This window comes from Frieseomelitta varia, unplaced genomic scaffold (assembly GCF_011392965.1).
Source record: "Frieseomelitta varia isolate USP_RPSP 00005682 unplaced genomic scaffold, Fvar_1.2 scaffold_1, whole genome shotgun sequence".
Classification (NCBI taxonomy): Eukaryota; Metazoa; Arthropoda; class Insecta; order Hymenoptera; family Apidae; genus Frieseomelitta; species Frieseomelitta varia.
The window spans coordinates 112,885-132,636 of record NW_025108638.1 but is presented as its reverse complement, the minus strand read 5'-3'; the positions used below and the strand labels follow the sequence as shown (position 1 = coordinate 132,636).

The 19,752-nt window shown below is 42.6% G+C and overlaps 3 protein-coding genes across 8 annotated transcripts in view; 1 reads left to right on the top strand and 2 right to left on the bottom strand.

Annotated features, from left to right (window-relative positions):
• LOC122538981 (neurobeachin-like) overlaps positions 1 to 19,752 on the top strand; it is a 111,929-nt gene that overhangs the window by 55,811 nt on the left and 36,366 nt on the right. The window lies entirely within an intron of this gene.
• On the bottom strand, positions 8,828 to 10,900 carry LOC122529282 (protein mab-21). The gene has a single exon (XM_043655662.1). The coding sequence runs from the start codon at positions 10,516 to 10,518 to the stop codon at positions 9,421 to 9,423; it is 1,098 nt and encodes a 365-aa protein (XP_043511597.1). The 5' UTR covers positions 10,519 to 10,900; the 3' UTR covers positions 8,828 to 9,420.
• Positions 12,471 to 14,934, bottom strand: LOC122529937 (protein mab-21-like). The gene has a single exon (XM_043656888.1). The coding sequence runs from the start codon at positions 14,541 to 14,543 to the stop codon at positions 13,446 to 13,448; it is 1,098 nt and encodes a 365-aa protein (XP_043512823.1). The 5' UTR covers positions 14,544 to 14,934; the 3' UTR covers positions 12,471 to 13,445.

Genomic DNA, 19,752 nt, shown 5'->3' with positions numbered 1-19,752 from the left:
AACGCTATTGCTCGCGGTAATCGATGACCATCGAATTGATCTCGGAATAATTTTCTCAAAGTTTCTGAATTAAACTTTAAAGCTTCCAATATATTTTTTCGAGATTTCTCGGTTTTCACGGTGAGACGAATCGATCCTTTTTGCGAAGATAAGTTTGAACGAACTACAGGGTATTTGATTTTGAATTTCTATTCTACATTTTGCAATAATTACACGCGATGAAACGAATGGACGGGCCCTGTTGAAATAATTATGCCACCGATCTGCAGGAATATCTTCGGCGTATCCTTTCCACGGAATCTGCCGATCTTTGTCGATCGAGCGCCATTCGTTGAGCAAGCCGTGTTCGAGGCAATTTCCAATTGAAAAGAGAAACAAACGCTATTGCTCGCGGTAATCGATGACCATCGAATTGATCTCGGAATAATTTTCTCAAAGTTTCTGAATTAAACTTTAAAGCTTCCAATATATTTTTTCGAGATTTCTCGGTTTTCACGGTGAGACGAATCGATCCTTTTCGCGAAGATAAGTTTGAACGAACTACAGGGTATTTGATTTTGAATTTCTATTCTACATTTTGCAATAATTACACGCGATGAAACGAATGGACGGGCCCTGTTGAAATAATTATGCCACCGATCTGCAGGAATATCTTCGGCGTATCCTTTCCACGGAATCTGCCGATCTTTGTCGATCGAGCGCCATTCGTTGAGCAAGCCGTGTTCGAGGCAATTTCCAATTGAAAAGAGAAACAAACGCTATTGCTCGCGGTAATCGATGACCATCGAATTGATCTCGGAATAATTTTCTCAAAGTTTCTGAATTAAACTTTAAAACTTCCAATATATTTTTTCGAGATTTCTCGGTTTTCACGGTGAGACGAATCGATCCTTTTCGCGAAGATAAGTTTGAACGAACTACAGGGTATTTGATTTTGAATTTCTATTCTACATTTTGCAATAATTACACGCGATGAAACGAATGGACGGGCCCTGTTGAAATAATTATGCCACCGATCTGCAGGAATATCTTCGGCGTATCCTTTCCACGGAATCTGCCGATCTTTGTCGATCGAGTGCCATTCGTTGAGCAAGCCGTGTTCGAGGAAATTTCCAATTGAAAAGAGAAACAAACGCTATTGCTCGCGGTAATCGATGACCATCGAATTGATCTCGGAATAATTTTCTCAAAGTTTCTGAATTAAACTTTAAAGCTTCCAATATATTTTTTCGAGATTTCTCGGTTTTCACGGTGAGATGAATCGATCCTTTTCGTGAAGATAAGTTTGAATGAACTACAGGGTATTTGATTTTGAATTTCTATTCTATATTTTGCAATAATTACACGCGAATGATCACGCAAGAGACAATTGAACGACCTCTGCAACCGAAACTTCTATCCAGTTAAAGGTTAACAAACTTTTAAGTAACGATAACGCGTCCTTCGAACAAATCAGCTTCGTGTTGGTCGATCTTCGTAACACGATCGCACACGCTCGTCGACGAGCGTCAGCGCGTATCTAGGAAAATTGACAGACACAGAGGACAGGTTAGTCGTGATCCACGCGATCGATAGAAGCCTTCGATGAAGCCACGCTTAGAGAGTAACTTAATGAGAGGCAAGAACCTAAGATAAGCGTGGCTCTGCAGCGTCTGCAACGTATTTCTGTCTGGTTTCCTTTTTTCTTTTTTTTTTTTTTTTTTTACATCGTCCGCTCGATCTATCTACTGTCCCTTCTTTCTTCTCTCCACTCTTTAATAGAAATTATTTAGACTAAAACGTGGATAAGAAGTAAATTGAATTTACATTGTGGATACCGAGATTTATAATAAACCGTAATTTATATAAAATACAGTAGGATCATCTATAACGCGAAAGATACCAAAAAATTTTTAATTAAAAGAATAAAAAATTAGAATTAAAATTATAGGAAAATTAAAACTAAATAAATAAAGCAGAAAATAATACATACGTCAATGATGAAAACGATATAGATCTTCTGCTTATCAACTTATCTTTTTTGAAGATCTTTCAGATTCACGTCTGAAAAATATTATTTCTTACTTTTTCCAACATTGAAACTAGCGAAAGAGATTGCCTTGCTTACGTAATGGATCGATTTTTTGTGATTGAAATAAATTTTTTTTCTAAATTGACGCAACTGATCCTGTATAGAAATGTAAAACTATGTTTTCTAAATCGGTGCAAAAACGCATACGTTTTCAGCATTTCTTAACCCACTTGCATCACAACTTAAATTGCATGACTTAGCTTGCACACGTCTGCGTGCATTATAATTGATCAAATCTCTGTTAATATATACAATGAACAGCACACGATATTCTACGAGAGCTCATAATCTAATTAGAGTAAGTTGATGAAAATACCCTTTTTTCCTTGACAAAACCTTCGGTCAATAGAACAGTTTAATTCTATGCTCACTGTAAACATAATTATGTAACAGAATGTCTACCATAACTAAAATTATTTAAAATGTAATTAAAATAACATTATTAACAATAGCTAAACTGTTTTATTGATTGACAGTTCGAATAACAAAAAAGGACTTGCATGACACAAGCAGTTTTTAATAAGAAGCTATTTAAATAAACTAATTAAATCTGAGCTTTCTGCTATACATATAAATAAATGATCCGTTGCTCACGAATTATTCCGCGTTTCGTAATGTACTCGCGGAATATTTCGCCTCGTGATGCAAATGGATTACTCGCGTTACACGAGAGGTCCTATTGTAAGGTATCTGTAGATTATTCATCGAAATGAAAATTAATTCGAACAATATTAATATTATTATTGTATTCATAATCTCTTCAGGGACGAATATTTACTTTCAGTTATAACAAGGAAATTTAATTTAATTTCATTTTATTTGTGATAAATGAAAAAAATGACACGCAAAAGAAATTACAGTTCACATTACAGAATTTCAAGAAATAAATACTTTTGTGAAGTTTTTGGTTTTGGAAGCAGTTTTTTTCATAGGACGTAAATTAGCTGTCCACATATGTGGCCAAGGACGTGAAGAGGTTAATATTAATTATTATATTATTATATAATATATTAATATTAATTATTATATAATTATTAATATATTAATATTGATTATTATATTATTCATATAATAATATCGCTTCTTCCTCGCTTCTTAATTGCAGTTATAGCAAGGAAATTTAATTTAATTTCACTTTATTTCGGCAACTGAAGAAAATGACACATAAAAGAAATTACAGTTCACATTACAGAATTTCAAGAAATAAGTACTTTTGTGAAGTTTTTGGTTTTGGAAGCAGTTTTTTTTCATAGGACGTAAATTAACTGTCCACATATGTGGCCAAGAACGTGAAGAGGTTAATATTAATTATTATATTATTATTATTAATATATTAATATTAATTATTATATAATTATTAATATATTAATATTGATTATTATATTATTCATATAATAATATCGCTTCTTCCTCGCTTCTTAATTGCAGTTATAGCAAGGAAATTTAATTTAATTTCACTTTATTTCGGCAACTGAAGAAAATGACACATAAAAGAAATTACAGTTCACATTACAGAATTTCAAGAAATAAGTACTTTTGTGAAGTTTTTGGTTTTGGAAGCAGTTTTTTTTCATAGGACGTAAATTAACTGTCCACATATGTGGCCAAGAACGTGAAGAGGTTAATATTAATTATTATATTATTATTATTAATATATTAATATTAATTATTATATAATTATTAATATATTAATATTGATTATTATATTATTCATATAATAATATCGCTTCTTCCTCGCTTCTTAATTGCAGTTATAGCAAGAAAATTTAATTTAATTTCACTTTATTTCGGTAACTGAAGAAAATGACACATAAAAGAAATTACACAGTTCACATTACAGAAATTCAAGAAATAAATATTTTTGTAAAGTTTTTGGAAGTAGCTTTTTTCATAGGACATAAATTAACTGTCCACATATGTGGCCAAGGAGAGACGTGAAGAGGTTAATATTAATTGTTATATTATTAATATAATAATATCGGTTCTTTCTCTCGCGGTTTCTTTCTCTCGCTCGGTGCCCGAATCCTGCTCCGCGTCCAGCCCCGGCTTTTGTCTTATTATTTGGTCGGCGCGGCCAGGTATATCTCTCGTTCTACACGGCACTCCTCTCGCTGCGATCCACGGATATAAACATCGCGGCTTTATCTGAGCGTTTTATAGCAGCGGAGGTCCTCGGCAGTCCTGTGGGGGACCAGCCACGAAGAACGCGGAGGACGAGCTGCGATCGCGGCCCTCTCTCTGCCTACGCTTTTCTTCCTCTGTTTTGTTTTCTCTCGTCCTCGGTGCTTGCTCTGCTTCTTCTCTCTGTACTTACGCTCTCTCCTCTTTTTTTCCCCCCCTTTCCTCCAACGTTGAAAACGTATTTCCTGGATCGAGGTTTCCTGCCATTTCTTTCTCTCCCCTGCAGAGGCCGATACAGCTCGCGAGCAAGCGATTGTCACAGCGTTAATGCGCATTCCCGATTGGTCGAAAATGGATGGGTAAATTATCGCCGACGTGTACTTGCAATCGAGATAGAGAAAGAGAGTATAAACGCGAGGATCGTGGATTTTAGTTGATTTCCAAAGTTTAACCTCTTGCGTTGGAATGACTTGCCACGCACGTCGAGAATTTTTTGTCCCAAACTGCAACATTTTCTCGGTTTTAAGTTATATTTAAATGTAACCCAGGCAAAAACAAATGATAAGTTTGTTGCTTCTTAATAATTTCTATCCAGTCATGTCATACCGACGAGTTCAAAAGGAAAAGAAAGCAACGATTTTATTTGCATACGGTTCGGTCACTCGTTATGGTCCGCGAACCAGTTGCCAGCGCAAAGGGTTAATAGTATCGAGATTACAATGTGGCCGAGCCATGTAATTAACTGATCAACTTCGACGGAAAAACGCTTATTAATTTCATTTTGTACTGATCCTTAATCCTCTGTAACTTTTTGTGGCCTTTTTTTTTATGGCTGTTTGTAAAAGGAATAAATCACAGTTCGGTGAGATTTTCAACTCCGATGGGAAAGGTAGGAATTAATAATTACTGATTGTGAGATAAATTACTGACGGACAATGTAACGGCGGAAGGTTGGAATGAACGAAGATAAAAAATACATAAGTGTGTAATTCTCAAGTCACGCGCTGTTTGAAAAGGATTAACTCTTTCTTTTAGTATCATTGGTATGTTCGAATTTTAATAGTTAATAAGCATGTAGTTAAACAGGTTGTCAGTCAATAGTTCGCTACTGAAAAGCTTGTTAATAACTGTTCAAGTATCCAAGTGTTTCAGACATTTATTAATATTTAATTCGTAAACGATCATGCGGAAATTACTGTGTTCTATTCCTACACAGAAAAAAAAAGAGGAAAAGGAAATATTTGTCTATCATACAGGATGTTCTGAAGTCTCAGTGTTCAAACTTTGCCATTATATTTTGTGCTAAACTAAAACTAAAATTTTAGCAAATAGCAAAAATAAATGCTTCATTGGAAGGTTATAATAAAAATATAAAATGCAATGAAATAGTCGTTTCTCAGGTTACTGGACCTCCCACCTTCTGAATTTTATTCACAGAAAGTTGTACATTATCATTAAATGCAAAAACTTACGATACAGGTATTTACACGAAATAATAAACTGATTACAAGAAAATGAAAATTGCGCGTGAAGAAATTTGGTTCACAGTGAATTCATTTTGCATTGATAAAAGCGGATGACATTTCGGAAAATGCAACTACAAGTACGTACCATTTCACATTTTTGTCACAACATTTTAACAAATAAACGAAATAAATAAACATTTTAATAAGCATTATGTTACATTTACTTGTAAAACACATTGACTAAACTTTGGAACATCCTTTGATATGAACCAGTTAAAAGATGAAACTGAAAGAATCGAGATGAATCGATGTCATAAAGAATGATCCAACGACGTTATCATTTTCAAGCTTCTGTAAATCAAATTTATTCTACCTACATTTTGCGTATTCTTTAAAAGGAGAATGACTTTGTTTCGAGAGAGAAAAACCGACGTTCGTCTAAGAAATACCACCGCGTGTTACATTGTCTCGGTTTCTCTCTGGACTGATCTTTAAGGATCGCCGTTTTCATGGATCTCGCGATCACTGGTGTTTTCATGGGGGTCCAAGATCGATCGTGAGAGGCAGGCAGTTCGACGCGCAGAATCTGTTGCAAAGTTTGTGCAAGAACGTCGCGACAAAAACGAGGAAAGCAACTGGCCTCATTAGCATACCATGTGTGGATCTCTCCCCTCTGCTCTTCCTTTTTCTCTTTCGTTTCTTCCTTTTTCCTCGTTCTTTCCTTTCCTCTTTCTCTTTCGACGTAGAGGACGTCGTGACTCCCGCCACTCTGATAATTTCGACTTTGCCATTATTTTTCTTCTTGAGCCGAATTTCACAAACGTTCCTCAATGGAAACAGAAAGAAAACACAAATGCTTCTGAGAAATATTGCTTTTCGAAAAATATTTAAAGCTACTTTGCTGTGTGAAGGAAAAAAGGAGCAAACGAATGTCGATACCATGCTCCAAAACGAAAAAAAAGAGATAGGATAAAATTCAGATAAAATGTAGAACGAATTTTCCACGACACAGTCTTCTTACGATACGAGTGTTGAAGCCTGACTGTAGTCTCGAACAGTACGAACGACTCCAGTTTCACGTCAGTATGCCATATTTCCCACTCGACGCGAGAATCGAGACGTACGTACATTGAATTTCAAAAGCAGGAATAACTTTGTATTCCGCGTCTACCGTCGTTCCATAATTTTACGCGATCCAGTCGCAACACGAGAGCGACAGAGAGTATGAAAAGATATATATTTTTTCTCGAGAAATTCCCGAACAAATTTTCGTTTTTTTTTTTTAAAAAGATTCGTCGAACTGTGTAACACTGTGTGCTTATGTAATACTTTATTCCTTCGTTGTTCGCGCAGCCCAGGCTCGTTGCCAGTTAACTTTTGTTTTCCTTCTGTTGAAAGTCCCGGATAATAACCAGATAAATATGTAAATATATTCACCGGTGGTAATTTGTCGCACGCATGACTGCTTAATATTTAATCCACGAACGCGACCACGGATCTCGCGACGATAGTGTTCACGCTACGAACACTGTAAATTTGGCCGAAAGCAGCTCGTTAAACATCGCGTCGCTCGCTTTTTCTCTTTATTAATTGAAATTATACGCGTCCTGTTTGCTAAAGACATCGGCGGAGTCGTTGCGTAATCGCTTGTCTTTCCAAACAATCGTTCGTTCCTTTCGTTCGTTAGTCGTCGATCCTCGAGATTCGATCGATCGCGTGAAACTGAAGGTCTAAAGGGGAAACGCGAAATTTTCATGAAAACTTGACACGCGATGGAAACTTTTCGTTCCGTTTCGAAGAGAATTCTTTCTCGAGAGAAAATCGAAAGTTAGTAACGAAACGGACGAGCGAACAATTAAATGTAAAATGTCAACGATAAAAACTCGCAGAGTTTCGAAATGTCGAGTCAAATTTTACACGTGTCGCTCGAGAGTCGTCGAAACACTTGTGCAACAGTCGATGACTTATCAGATTTCGTTTCGTTAGTCGGAAATATCGATTGGACGGTAATGAATCCCAATTCATCAGGCGTTTATTAACATGAATTGGATGTCACGCACGCGTACATTAATAAACTTATGCTCGTTTGAAACTTCGTCGAAGCACACGAACTTCAGGCTAAACACACGAGTAACAGCAATTGCGATTTGAATTGCTGCCAGTTTTCCGCTGTTAGCAAATCGATCACACGCAGACTCGGATCTTCTTCGCGTATCCCACTTGGATCTTCCGCGATCGTTGTGTTTTCGCTGATCCAAAGATCGATTATTTACTACAGCGAATTACAAGTTGGAATGTCACTGTGTGTTTGGGGGTAATTGCTCGATGAGTGGCCATCCCATTCTCGTCACACAATTAATCGTGTACAAGGTTATTCGAACTCAGTTTGTTAGGTTGACTTCGAGCGATGACAGAAGAACAGATCTCAGTCTCGTTCTCGCCCGATGGTTTAATATTTAAAGTTCAAAGAACGGTGACTTGCGGTACTGTAATATATAATTACGTATAATACTCTAGTGCTAACGAATTTCAGTATGATATTGTTTCGTGACAACGAAAACGAATTAGTTTCAATCTCGTTTGCGGGAGTAATGAAAATTAACGTGCGACAATGAATTTCTCATGTTTCACGACGAATACGTTAACTTTGAAGTTTGTGATGTGCAAATAACGAACCGAGGGAGGCCCTCTGCTCGGCTCGGCCACGATTTGCTTATCAACCAACGAAAAACCGGTAGTAAGAAAACAGGAACAATAACGATAACGACACTAATAATAACAACGTGATAAAGAGTAACTCACACGTTTCACCCGTATTGACGTCAAGACCTCGAAACTTCGTCTTTTCCTTCACTGAAAGCTTTATCTCTGTCGAATTTCGTGCGAAATGGCGAATATTTGCGAAATGACCGATCGTTTTGACGTCAGGGATTTGTTCAAACGGGGAACAAAGGTAACACACACGCCGGAAATCGTTTAATCGGTCGATTGATCCAGCGATGAAAATTGAACGAAACTAAAATTTTATTCAATCTGAAGATTCGTAACGTCCGCGAAATATATCTAAAAAAAATCGACGAGAATTTATTTATCTATTTACGCGAATTTCGATTTCGAGTAAGTGAGGAGTGGGCGTGTGCTGCTGTTGACAGAAAATGACAACTTCGGCTACGGTTCCATATAAATAGCATTGTATTTCACATATTCTCGTGTACACTTTCAATAAATATCTTTCAGATAATATGTACATAATGACAAGGAGGGGGAAGAGACAGAGTTCGATTCAGAGAGAGAGGAATTAAGCATAACTCGTAACCGGTGACTTTCGTCGTCGTAGTCTTATTCGCAGTCGCGTGTAACATCAAACTCAAACTTCAGATTCAAATCACGATCTCTCTCTCTCTCCTTCGAAACGCTCGGAGCAACGAAATGGAGTAACACCGGTTAGAAGCGGCTCGACGTGGCCGCCGTCGGCAACTCGAGAGCGAAACAGAGACCCTCGATGTCTCGGTGGATGTTTTATGGCACTGGTTCGATCGCCCTCGGACCCCGTGAGTCACAAAATCACACGCGCTTGTTTTCCGTCGTTTTCCAAACACTTTCGAGATTCCAACACTTTCGCCAGCTTCGAGAATTCTTCCGACAACGTGCAGAGGCTCAGGCGTGCGACGTTTCCGATCTTCCTCGATCTTGCACGAGTAACAAGACATTCCCTCGCTCGTGCGGCACCGCACGCGCGGATCGTATGGAAATTTTCTTTCGCTACAGCTTCTCCAGAGCTCGGCTATTCGTCAACAACTCCCTGGTGAGTCTCCACACTTGCTTGGCCGCGTTCTCCAATCCGCTGGGCGACTTGCCCTTGAACAGATCCAAGTTCGGCAGGAAATAATGCGGACACCTGCGACACTGCAGGCAGGAGATCAACTGCAGAAGGATCCCGTTGATCCGATCCGCTATGCAGATCTCGTCCCATTCCGCTTCGTGCGGGTGTTTCTCGCACTCGTAGAGCAGCAACGTCTTCATGTGGTAGCTGGTGACCGGGTTCCCCGGTAGATCGAGGTGTCTGTCCCTCAGTGTTTTCAAAATGCTCAGGCAACGCTTTCGGCTGCCACCCTGCAGCAAACGATTCTCCGCGTCTATGAAGGACAACGCCCAGGCGTCGCCCTCCATCGCCGATTGTTTCCCTTGGAGGCCGATACACTCCTTCGACAGCATGTCGAAACCTTCCGTCTTCACCTCGGCCACGATGTTCGGATGGGGCCAGGGTATGTGCGCGATCGGCCAGTGGGAGGCCGATCTCGGCCAGAGGCCGGCGCATTTGAACGCCGGCGTGATCTGCACCACGTATCGCTCCCTGATGCGGAGTTTCACCTCCGTCGTGTCCGCGATCATCTTCACCGAGTCCCTGTAGGCGCACTTGTCGCACGCTTGCGCCACAAGCGTCTGGAACCGCGAGCGGATTTTTCGGGCGGATAGGTAGCCGGACGCGGTGATGAACTCCACCCAGAGGGACATGGACCGTTTTCGGCCGTCGCTGAGCTTCAACACCGCGCAACCGGGCAATGTCCCGTCGTCCACGAAGTTCAGCACCCCCATTTGATTCAGGTAGATGACGATCTCGAACTCCGTCGGCGAGATCACGTCCAGGCCGTCGAACCGGCCGTTGTAGTCGGTCAGGGACGAGATGAACCTCGGCTCTTGAACCTCCACCTCCTTCAACACGTCTTGAACCACGCGGCACACCTCCTGGATCGTCTTCATCACCTGGCTCTTCCTGGTCATCACGCGTTCCCCGAAATACTTGTTGATCTGGTACACCATCTTGGACTGAGCCGCCAGCATATCCGCCGGCAACAGCATCGTCGTCGTGGCGGCCTGAAGCCTCCGAGGGCTTCCTCGTCGCGGTTGCCTACTCTCGCGATCACCGCATCCTTACCAAAGGGCACCTTCCAAAACGATCGACTCGCTCGCGATTTCAGTTGATTTTTTCTCGTTGCCTTTCCATCTGCTCTCTGTGTTCCTTGACTTGAACCTCGCCTATCCAGGCGACGCTTTGAGGAAAGACGAGTACGATCGGTTGGTTTTTCGCGTCACGTCGCGTCGCGTCGCTTAAGGACGCCGGTCCTGCGGCGGAGACACGAACGAGCAGCGAGAGGACGAGGTGTACGAGCGACTCCGTGCCGGAGCAGATAGTCGACTGCGCTGTCGTTCACCTCCTCCGCGCCACCCGCTCTCTCTCTTCGAACCGCACCGAGTCGTGCGGCGGTGTAAGTCGAACCCACGAACAGGCCACGCCCCCGTGTCGTGCGGTTCTACCAATCGCGCGCTGCCGTGACCGCGCCGGCGTGGCCTGTCGAGGTGAACCGACTGGGATCGATCCGCACGACCCGGCACAACCTATACGTTTCGGTTGCCTGGCCTGAAGGACGAACGGTGCGCGGCGGCGGCGGCGGCTAACCCCAAACGCGAGCCCTTTCTCTCTCTCTCTCTCTCTCTCTCTCTCCTCTTTCTCTCCCCCTCCCCCTTCCATGAATTATGCAGATACAACTCGTTTTATTTCCTGGCCATGGACACCGTGCATGGGCACGGCCATTCCTCCGCAACCCCTTCGAGCCCCGAAATTTCCGTCATGGTGGAGGATTACCCGTGCCACGGCGCGAGGAACCTCCTGGCGGATTTTTAGTCGTTGCTGGTTTGTCGATCTTCCCGATCTTCCCGTTCCGGTGGATAAGGTTCCCCCTTTCTTCGTGCGGTTGGTTCTCTCGAAACGAAACTTGGTACTCTGTCGCTATCTATATGGGCTCCGGTAACATCTCGCGAAAGAGGTGCTTCGGCCTCGTCTCGGAAATAAGAAATTCGCCCGGCGAAAACGTTGACACCGGTCGGTTTGAGTTATCGGACGATTCGTTTACGAGCCGTTTTTATCGAGGCCCGGCGACGAGAAACTCCGTATAAAGTCTACGGTTTTAACGAGGACAACGATAACTCTCCCATTAAGGCTTGTAAATCGCGGAGGGAACTGGCCGATTACGACGCACGTAAAGTGTTGTCGCGAGCGACTACACTCCTCTCTCTCTCTCTCTCTCTCTCTTTCTTCTCACTTTGTTTTTTACGGGCCAATAATAATAACGTAAAATCCCGAACGATCGCCGATCGCAGAGAGTGAGTGGCACCGGCTAACGAATGTCATTGCGCCCGGGAGATAAGGACGAGAGTTTCTCGAGGGGAATTAAGATAAGGGACACACGGCTCGCGCCTCTCGTTGGCGTACAACCGCCATGAAACTCGGTAGCGAGTTGTCTTTGACGAGATCGTTTCGGTGTTCAACGCGCGAGCGTTAACATCGTAGATAATAATTACGCCGGTGATGGTTTTTATCGTCTCGTTTGGAACCTCGAGCTCGATCGTTGGAAATTTCAGGCCTCGTTATTGGCTATGTAAATTTTACAACTTGGTAAGGAGTGGTCGTTTGTATTTGTGAGAGAAGATGGGAGATTGGGAATTAATCTCTTGTGCTGGAATGACGTGCCACGCGCGTCGAGAGTTTCTTCATCCAAAATTGTAATATTTTCTCAGTTTTAAGTATACTTAAGTAAATTAAAAATAGGCAAAACAAACGATGAATTTATTAATTCTCAATCATTTCTATCCAGTGATATCACTATCGACGAGTTCGAAAAGAAAGCGACGTATTATTGTATACGAGTTTGGTCACTCGTTACGGTCCGCAATCAGTTGCCAGCGCAAGTGATTAAGAGACGATCCTTTTTATCAAGCTTTTCAAAGGGTAGGTATCACTAATCATGCCGCAATTATGAGACGAAATGCGTTTATTCATCATTATTTACATCGTGTGTGTGTGTGTGTGTGTGTGTGTGTGTGTGTGTGTGTGTGTGTGTGTGTGTGTGTGTGTGTGTGTGTCTGTGTTCGAATAGCGATTCACTGTCGAAGTGGAAATAAATATTGTTTAAATAATATAAAAAATTATGTACATACAACAACATGGTGGGGCCGAGCTACCGCCGGCAGCTCGATCGCTAACCGATCATAAACATTAGATTAATTTAACGATAACGGATCATACGATTCATACGTTAGCCATTAGACGGATTAGGAGCAGCTAATCGGGTACTCAGGTATTTCATCGCTCGCATTTCGCAACGCTTGAGTGGAGAAGTCGTTCGTTTTGCGTTCAATAAAGCAGGAGATCTCGCTCCAAGCGAAAGCTTCGGTCGTATAAAAAACGCGGTAATATATATATATATATTATTCGAGCTGGCGTACATCTCCGACGGCTCGGTGAACATTTCGATCGGTGGAACTGAACGAGTTGCCTCGTCGAATGAGTTTTATCCAAAATCAACACGTAGAACCTAGCAACAATTGCTTCCGCGCCGAAACGAAACACTGGGCGTACGATATTGCACTGACAAAAAACCGACGTTTGACTCGCGTCGAATAAAAAAAGGGAAGAGGGTTCAGAAGAAGAAGAAAGAAAGATGGGACAACGGTAATGAAACTCATTACACCGTCCCTGGTACCCTGAATATACGCTGAAGCGTGTGCAAGAAGACAGCGAGTGAAAGTAAATCTCTCGCGTTTGCGATAATTAAAAAAGCACAAAGGCGGAGAAGGAACCATCCAAGTCGCGAAAGCAGCATCCAAGAAAGTCGCGATTCACGCGAGTCACCGGAAAAATCCCCAAACGATTCTCTGTCTCTGTCTTTCTCTTTGTTGTTCAAATCCTCCCCGATTTGGGAACCACAAAAGAAACGACGCGTGTTCTACTAGAGTTTCTCGAGAGCGCGGCTGTTGGTGAGCAACTCTCTGGTGAGTCTCCACACTTGCTTGGCCGCGTTCTCCAAGCCGCTGGGCGACTTCCCTTTGAACAGGTCCAGATTCGGCAGGAAGTAGTGCGGGCATCTTCGACACTGAAGGCAGGATATCAGCTGCAGGAAGATGCCGTTTATGCGGTCCGCTATGCACCCTTCGTCCCACTCGGTCTCCAGAGGATGCTTCTCGCACTCGTAGAGCAGCAACGTCTTCATGTGATAGCTGGTGACTGGATTGCCCGGCAGATCCAGATGCCTGTCCCTCAGAGTCTTCAGAATGCTCAGACATCGTCTGCGACAGCCGCCTTGCAGCAGCCTCGTCTCCGCCTCCGTGAACGAGAGAACCCACGCGTCGCCCTCCATCGCCGACTGTTTCCCCTGAAGCGCCACGCTCTCCTTCGACAGTAGATCGAAACCTTCGGTCTTCACCTCGGCCACGAGATTCGGATGCGGCCACGGTATATGAGGGATCGGCCAGTGGGCTGCCGATCTCGGCCACACGCCGGAACACTTGAACGCCGGCGTGATCTGCACCACGTATCTCTCCCGGATGCGAAGCTTCACCTCCGTCGTGTCCGCGATCATCTTCACCGAGTCCCTGTAGGCGCACTTGTCGCATGCCTGCGCCACCAGCGTCTGAAACCGCGAGCGGATCTTCCTCGCGGACAGGTAGCCAGAGGCGGTGATGAATTCGACCCAGAGCGACATGGATCTCTTTCGTCCGTCGCTGAGCTTCAACACCGCGCAACCCGGCAGGCTGCCGTCGTCCACGAAGTTGAACACTCCCATCTGGTTCAGGTAGAGGACCACCTCGAACTCGCCGGGCGAGATCACCTCGAGCCCCTCGTAGCGGCCGTTGCACTCGGTCAGGGACGAGATGAACCGCGGCTCTTGAACCTCCACCTCCTTCAGAACCTCCTGTACCACCTTGCACACTTCCCGTATGGTTTTCTGTACCTGGCCCATGCGAGCCTGCACGCGCTCGCCGTAGTACTTGTTCATCTGGTACAGCATTTTCGACTGGGCTGCCATCATGTCCTGAGGCAGCAGCATCTTGCTCGAGGTGTGTGTCCTTCAATCGATAGGACTACGATGTGATTCCTCGCAGTTACCCTGGAACCAACGAGCCTCATTCTTTCGCGTTGACGCGCATCGCATCGGTGAGCTCGCTCTTACTCTCCATGATCCTCGGGGTGATCACTTTCGTTATTCTGAATCGTCCGCGACGACGACGAAACGACGATGACGGTGTCACTTTCGAGAGAAGGGGGAAAAAAAAAAAGAAGAAGAAGGAGTCACAGACGAACGAAAGCGTGGCACGAGCGTCCGGCGATCGGCGTCGGCAGGTGTTGTTCGTGGAACGAGCGCGACTCGAGATACTCCGCGCGCGCGACGACAGCCGAGAACCACCAACCCGTTCTACTGCTCTTGTAGTTGTGTGCCAGGATTCGAAGTCCCGCCTTTCGGAGCGACAGGGTCACGTGGAGCGTGCGCGGTCTCGCCACGCCTCCTGTCGTTCCTCCTCTCTCTTTCTCTCTGTCGAACCGCGCGCACCACACCACACCACACCGCGTCGCGGCCTCTCACCCTTTCGATCCGTCGAATTTTTCATCCCGCTTTAGTTATTTATGCGGTTTCTTTTGTCGTTAACGGACGACACGACGCCATACACCGGGGTGGATCTCGTCTATGGGGATAGATAATCAGCGCGGAATCGTGTGCACTGTGAACACGAGGTGTATCGATTGGACGTATCGAGAGTGTTGTTGCTTCGACGACAATTTGCTGGGTGGAATTTCATAGTTGACAACGTCGATCGATATTAATTGCAGGTTGGTGACATCCGGTTTCTCTGACTTTCCTTTTGAACGTTCGATACACGACGTTCGGTAATTTCAGGAACGAGAAATTCGTTTGGGAGTTGGAAATTCATGTTCGGAAGAACCGCGTTCATCTTCTCCTGAATTATTATGCGTCGCGCTATACCGTTTTCAAATAAAATCCGTGACTCTTGTGTTTGAACTTGTTCAGCCATGAATTACTGTGGTTAAACAAAAAAAATCCACGTAAAAAAAAAAAATCGCACGAAGCCTACTGCGAGAATGTTAACAAACACCCGTAGTCGAGCACGGTCAGTCACACGTAAATGTATCTGCTATATAACGTAAAAACAGCAATTCCTTGACACTTGTTTCTTCGCTTCAAACGCGAAGGAGACGATATATCAATCCATCGACTGTCCCTGGGAATAAACTGTCCTCTAGGGTAAAAACAAGCTTGGAGAGGAACGCATTGTTCGAGCGATGGGGTCGAGGATTCCACGCACGATCGTTCGAGCCGATAATTCCATCGCGAGGGTCATTTGAATGTTCGACGTTCGAATAAGAAGCAGGAGCGGGTCCCGCGCTTTCTCGCTTTCGTTCGTTTGCTCACGAACGAGAAAACAACCCCTCGCGCGATGCACGTAACACGACGAGCCATGTGATGCGCTGTTGTGGCAGATGTTTCTCGAATCTGGCAACGTGAAATCCACTGCTTCCCTTTCGTACAAAACCCGTAACGCGAATACTGTATAAAAGGAAGAAGAAAAAAAAAAAAAAAATACCGATAACCAGCCGAGATATAAATATATCCCATACACGTCGAACATCTCGTGAGATTCCAGAGATTACAGTTTCCGCGTGACGTGGTAAGATTCCGAGTTCCTTTTTCCTTCAACCCTTTCGTTATCGGGAAATCTAAGGACACGTTGCTCGAGACGCGTTCTATTTGACGAATAGGAATTGTCGGATGTTTGACGCTGTTGAAAAGCGTGCCGTTGGTGTTTGAGAGGTGTTTCTAGCCTTCCGGTTTAGAAGTTTTATAGAAATTATTTATATTATAATATTTAATATTATAGAATAGAATAGAATATTATATTATAATATTTAATATTATAGAATAGAATAGAATATTATATTATAATATTTAATATTATAGAAATTATTTATATTATAATATTTATAGAATAGAGACACGTTGACCGCCACACGAATTTTACGGATGGCTATGGTTTAAAATATATTATACCGTAACATTTGATCTTTAAAATAAAAATTTATCTTAGCTTGACCCATTGGTTTTCTAAAATTTTTAATTTCAATTCTTCGATTTTTTAATTTCTTGATGCTAAGAAGTAACGTGCCAACGCTAGAATTACCAAAATGGTCAAAATGACCAATTTCCCTTGGTGTTTGTATATATATTTATATATGTATACTCTGGCTTAAAAGTTTTAAAATGGGACGCTATTTTTAATACTATTATAGAATTACCAAAGTGATCAAAGTAACCAATTCGTAATTTTTGTTAAAAGTTTTACAGCGTACTTTCAGAAACGATTTTCCTTTAACGTCTCTGATAGAAATTTTATCCCTCAGTCATCGGTTTATAGTTTCGGCTTGAGATGAATCACGAAACCAAATGTTGTAATTTTATACAATTTTCTCAAACTTTGTAGAATTTTCTTCAATCATGAATTGAAACTCACGGAAGCTGCTTTTGAAATTTCTTCCAAACTCTCGAGAACTCTTAAAGTCAGTTGCCCAAATCATTTCTCGGAATTCTTCCATCTTGTTAATCAGAAGATCAAAATAATCCATTAGCGGCTGATTACTTTCCGCGGGTGGTTCACGATACTCGCGGAAAACCTTCAACGACGCGCTTCTACAGGCCTCGGATCCGACCGGTTGTCGAATAATTGAATAAAGTTCCGAAATCCAATCTACTCGATGTTGGAGTGGTAGATTGGTGCCTCTAGCAGCAGGTCTGCTACACTCTTCGCTAATACGACTTGATTCATGAGTCGAGCACGTGCTCGTCTCTGTCTCCCTCTCGATCTCACCCTGTCTCTCACCCTGGCGGTGTTTTCGCGTAAGAGACGGAGGGGTCAAACGTTCTGCTACATCAGCCCTCGCATTAATGCGCAGCTCGGCGTCTCGTCCCGTGCCCTAAACGTGCCTTTCATCATCTCGTTTCGACGTAATTCGTTTATCATCTGAATTATTTGTACACCAACGAGATAACTGGGGCTCAGTCTCGAAATGACGCGCTATTCTTCGATTACCCGAATCGTCGCGCGGTATGCTTTTTATTTATAACGACGATTGAGATAGTTGGTCGAGTTTCTGCTTCGATTCTTTGAATCCGTGGTGGATTTTGTTGTGAAAGAAAATTTTACGTAAAGTCGTAGAGACGCTCTCGAGTTTGTAAAATTCTCGAGAAAGGGAGTATGCGCTGCGTACATAGTGTGCAAACATATTCGAAAAGAAAATGCAGAATTGATTGTGAAAATGGAGATCTCGCGCGATTTTTCTAGAGTTCGAAGATCGACAGTTCCTTGGCTGCAATACAATGCGTTCTTTAATTCTGTAAAGTAGTATTTAATTATATAATTAAACCACTTGCGCTGGCAACTGATTGCGGACCTTAACGAGTGACCAAACCGTGTACAATAATTCGTCGCTTTTTCTTTTTGAACTCGTCGATATGATATCACTGGATAGAAATTATTGAGAAGTAATAAATTTATTATTTGTTTTGCCTATTCTGTTTTATTTGAATATACTTAAAACTGAGAAAATATTACAATTTTGGGTGAAAAAATTCTCGACGTGCTTCATTCGAGCGCAAGAGGTTAAGATTAACCCCTTGCGCTGCCAACTGATTGCGGACCTTAACGAGTGACCAAACTGTATACAATAATTCGTCGCTTTCTTTTTGAACTCGTCGATATGATATCACTGGATAGAAATTATTCAGAAGTAATAAATTTATTATTTGTTTTGCCTATTTTGTTTTACTTGAATATACTTACAACTGAGAAAATGTTACAATTTTGGGTAAAAAAATTCTCGACGTGCATGTCATTCCAGCGCAAGAGGTTAAATCAGTATTGATTTTTAACATTAAAAATATATATAATTTTGGCGGTGATGTTTCTTAAATTTAGAAGTATTACTTTTGCTGATGCTTCCACGAAACGTCTGCATATTTTTCACGTTAGAATTCTCGACTTTTATACCGAAGAATGATTGTTTGTTCATAGGTTAATACTTCGTGTCAGTATTCCGTTTCTAGAAACACCTTGAGAGAAACATGTATTTGTACATTGTACGGTAATCTTTCCTCGATATCGGAAGAGTGTAAAGTACAAGAAACGAAGGCGAGCCATTTAAATTTCAAATCAAGACAAAGGTCATCTGAAAAATCTACATACCCATTTGAACTTAGAACGACATTACGCATTAGAGATATGAGTAATCTTCCTGTTGGAATAGAAATCGTACGTACCATACGTACGTACGTACATACGTACATACGTACAAACAACGTGAGAAATTAAAATATTATATCCAGGTTAACGGAGTATCCTCTATATTCGCGAAATTGTCGAGTAAAGTTTTTGTAGACCGTTTCCAACTACGGCTGGCCACCGTTCACCAAGCTGTATCTAATGTCCCGATCGGTTTCTGAAAGAATCGAAGTCTCCGAAAAAGAGCAATCCCAGTTGAATACAGAAACGTCCATGGATGCTCGTTTTTACGCGGCAGGTATAAAAGCCCTCCAACAGTCTCTTATTACGTCTTATGGCGTCTCATTGTGCGAGAGAGCTCTCGCGTAGAAACGACGACAAGTCTCTCCTCGCAAGAGGCCAACCAGCCGAATCGAAGTACACGCAGACGGCGACCTTGTAAATCAGCTCGAATGAACATCCTCGCGTAATCCTCGAATAATCCTTGGCTCAGTCGCTGAGCTCCAACAGCCGGCAAAACTCGAAAGAGAGAGAGAGAGAGAGAGCCTCGCCCTCGTGTATTTTACGGTCTTCTCCTTGGTTAATGACACGAGGACCAACGATCGGCCGGTTTCGATTCGATCGGCACGAACGAGAGAGCGACGGTGAATCGCGGTGTTACCTGCGTGGATAAGTCGTTGAAAGCGGAGCATTGTGCGTAGTTACGCGAGTGAAAACACCGTGACGAGATATAATGGAACATAATGGTCGATGTTTAGGGAATTGAATGTTGTTTCGTAGACGATTACAGAGTAGATTCGGGACCAATTTTGAAATATTTGAATATAAATATTTGGTCAACGTGGTCGAAGTGTACTAGAAACACGGAAATGATCGATCATCTTATCGACATGAAGTAAAATGCGTGACTACATGCGTGTTATTGAGATTATATTGCAGTTTTGCGCAGGTTCCATCAATCTTGAAATA

Excerpts from the sequence above, each read along its gene's own strand:
- LOC122529282 (XM_043655662.1), bottom strand. The coding sequence starts at position 10,518 with ATGCTGTTGCCGGCGGATATGCTGGCGGCTCAGTCCAAGATGGTGTAC.
- LOC122529937 (XM_043656888.1), bottom strand. The coding sequence starts at position 14,543 with ATGCTGCTGCCTCAGGACATGATGGCAGCCCAGTCGAAAATGCTGTAC.